At 64.7% G+C, this 2719-nt stretch overlaps 1 protein-coding gene across 1 annotated transcript in view; it reads right to left on the reverse strand.

Moving 5' to 3' along the window:
* IL17REL (interleukin 17 receptor E like) overlaps positions 1-2314 on the reverse strand; it is a 24554-nt gene extending 22240 nt beyond the window's left edge. The window contains exon 1 of the mRNA XM_040637749.1: positions 2128-2314. Coding sequence (XP_040493683.1) covers positions 2128-2244 — 117 coding nt within the window. The 5' untranslated portion in view covers positions 2245-2314. The remainder of the gene's footprint in view (positions 1-2127) is intronic.
* Positions 2315-2719: the final 405 nt, after the last annotated feature.

Consider the following 2719-nt stretch of genomic DNA (forward strand, 5'->3'; position numbering starts at 1 on the left):
CCCCCCCCCCCCCCCGGGGCTCAGCTCCAGCTAGAGGAAAGGACGTGTGTGGGTTCCTGCTCCACTTGGCTGCCCGCAGCCCGGGACGGTCCCTTCCACACAGCCCAGGATGCTGGGACTCCCAAGCCGCTAGGCAGGGCTGCCTGATGGCCCCATTCAGCACCCAAGGCCCCCGCCCCCACCACAAGCATCGCTTGTGCTGTGTCCTCTGCTCCCGTCCCCCAGCTCTCCCAGTCAGTTCAGCAAGGACGATTTATCACCGAAGACTTGCTGAGACCCAGAACAGTCCTCCTGTGGGCACGTGTGGGCTGGAGGGGTCTCTGTGCAGGTGTGGGGGTCGCCAGAGGCTGTCTGTCCCCTGGCTTCTCCAGCTCAAATCCTGGAGCCGCAGCCCCATCCGCTCCCTGCCCGCCTCCTCTGCCTCCTCTCCCGTGCAAAGCCCTCCCTCTGAGCCCACAGCGCCTCCGTCTCCAGCACCCCTCCCCCAGCCCCTCAGGTGCCCCTGCTCCCTTGCCCCTCCCCCAGCCCCACCCCCAGCAGGGCACCAAGGTGGCTGCAGCTCCCTGGCTAGGTCCACAGTGGTGGCCGGGCTTGGCCCTCCCGGTGGGGTCAGCGGCATCAGGGCAGTGACTCCCTCGCCCCCTGCAGCTCCCCTCTCCCCCTACCTCTCCTCCATTTCCCTTGAGGATTCTTTCTTCTCCTCACAGCCCCTGGGTCTGGGGGCTCAGTCCTTCCCAGCCCGTCCCCATATGGGACCTCTGCTGGTACTTATTCCTGACCCCACTCACACCACCCAGCTGCCCCTTACCATCAACTCTCATGTCCGTCAGGCTTCTCAGACCCCACATTTCAAAACCAAGTTGCCCCCCCCGAAACCTGCCCCCCCCCCGGAAACATCTCCAGCAGTCCAGAGCTAAAGTCATGTTCTAGGATCCACTTATTTCTCCTTGTCCACCAGGATCCCCGCTGGCTCCAACCCCACCTGCAAAGTACACTCAAGGCAGCTCCCTCCCATTCTCCACCTTCACTGTGGTGGGGCCCAGACCACCCCCCAACCTGGACCCAGCTGTTTCCTCTGCACCCACGGTTCCCAGCAGCAGCCAGAGGGAGCCTCTTCCGGCCCCCCACGGGTCCCTGCACCTCCGATCTGAGCCCAGCCCCCCAGGCTCGGGGGCCCTGCCTGACCCTCTGGCCACTCCAAGCCCGCTCTGTCCCTTGCTGAGCTCCCTGGACCCTCTGCTGGACACACTCCCAGGGTCTGTGGAGCCGCTGTTCCTCCCGGAGGAGAATGGGGTGCCCCCAAGTGTCCCCCAGGGTGGCCTGGCCACCGCCCCCGGAAGGCACACATGAACCCCCCCCGGCCACCCCCAGTTTTCTGCCTACATTTTGTCATTGTGCACTGTACCAATTGCTACACGACTCCCCGAGGTCACAGTGCACACAGCAGGTGCTCAAAGTTCCCTCCACCCCATGTGCTTCACGTTCTCTCTGTGCCCCTGTCCCCAGGACGCCTTCTGGGCTGAGCCCCCACTGCGCCTCCACCAGCCTCCTGGGACACAGGCACACTGGCACACTTTCACTGCAGGTGCTGCCAGAATGCCTCCCTCAGGCAAGGTCGAGTCAGCCTGCCCGACAGCGAGAAGCCCCGGAGGCCACCGCTTCCGAGCTGTGTCCCCACTCCGTGGCACGCTCCTGTCCGGGATGAACACATTCCTGCAGCCTTCCCTTCGCAGGGCGTCCACACACGCCCCAACACCATCCCAAGCCCAGCACCTTGCGTGATGAAACGTGGTTCACTGAAGCCGTGAGGGGCTCCGGGGAGAGGGACTGGTCTCGGGCACATCAGCTGGCCCCTCCCCCTGAGGCTCTCGGCAAACAGGCCCTAGAGCAGAGCTACCGGGTCAGCCCCACACCTCCCAGGGGTCCCCAGGCCCCCGGGTCACCCACTGCCCCAGGGCCTCCTGCACCCCTTGCCTGTCGCTCTTACTCATGGGCCAAAGGCACCAGGCCTGTGCAGGCACCAGGGCCCCCTCAAGATGAGAGCCTAGGAGGGTTCAGGGGCCCACATGAGAGCAGGAAAGGCCACCTGACCACAGGATGGGGGTTGAGGAGGGGGCAGGAGCTCACCTGAGAACAAGAGAGGCCACATTCTGCAATCTGGGGGATGGCCAGGCCGGGGCAGGTGCTCCAGGTCAGGGAAAGGAACATCACTGCTGGGCCAGCCAGCATCCGGCCCACGTGCATGGGGGCGAGATTGCAGGATGCCCTGTGGAAGCGGCTCCTTGCCTTCCCGGCCTGCAGTTCCAGCCCCAAAGACAAGTGGGAGAGTCTTGAGCAAGTCTGCTCCCCGAGGCGGACACTCCCCCATCCTGACGGAACAAAGCCCAAGTGGGCCGGCCGCAACCACAACACCGTAACTTCCTGCCAGGCCCTGGCTCGCGCTATGGGGCCTTCAGACTCTGGCCAGATGCCCACACAGTTTCTAGGATGCCAAAGGAAGCATCTGGAGCCTTGAGTCTTTGGGGTTCCAGGTAACCAGGCTCCCCACGGGGCTAGCCGCCGGAGCAGGGCTGGCTGTGGGCCTGTGGGATCAGGGATCTGTCTCACACACCCCACAGCTCCTGGGGTGTCTCAAGCATTCATCTTGATGGTGGGGGACGGAGGGTGGCCAATGGCCCCAGCTGTTCAGGTGGGCTGGCAGAGGAGCGGGAGCCTTCCC

This window comes from Ursus maritimus, unplaced genomic scaffold, assembly GCF_017311325.1.
Source record: "Ursus maritimus isolate PB19 unplaced genomic scaffold, ASM1731132v1 scaffold_21, whole genome shotgun sequence".
Lineage (NCBI taxonomy): Eukaryota > Metazoa > Chordata > Mammalia > Carnivora > Ursidae > Ursus > Ursus maritimus.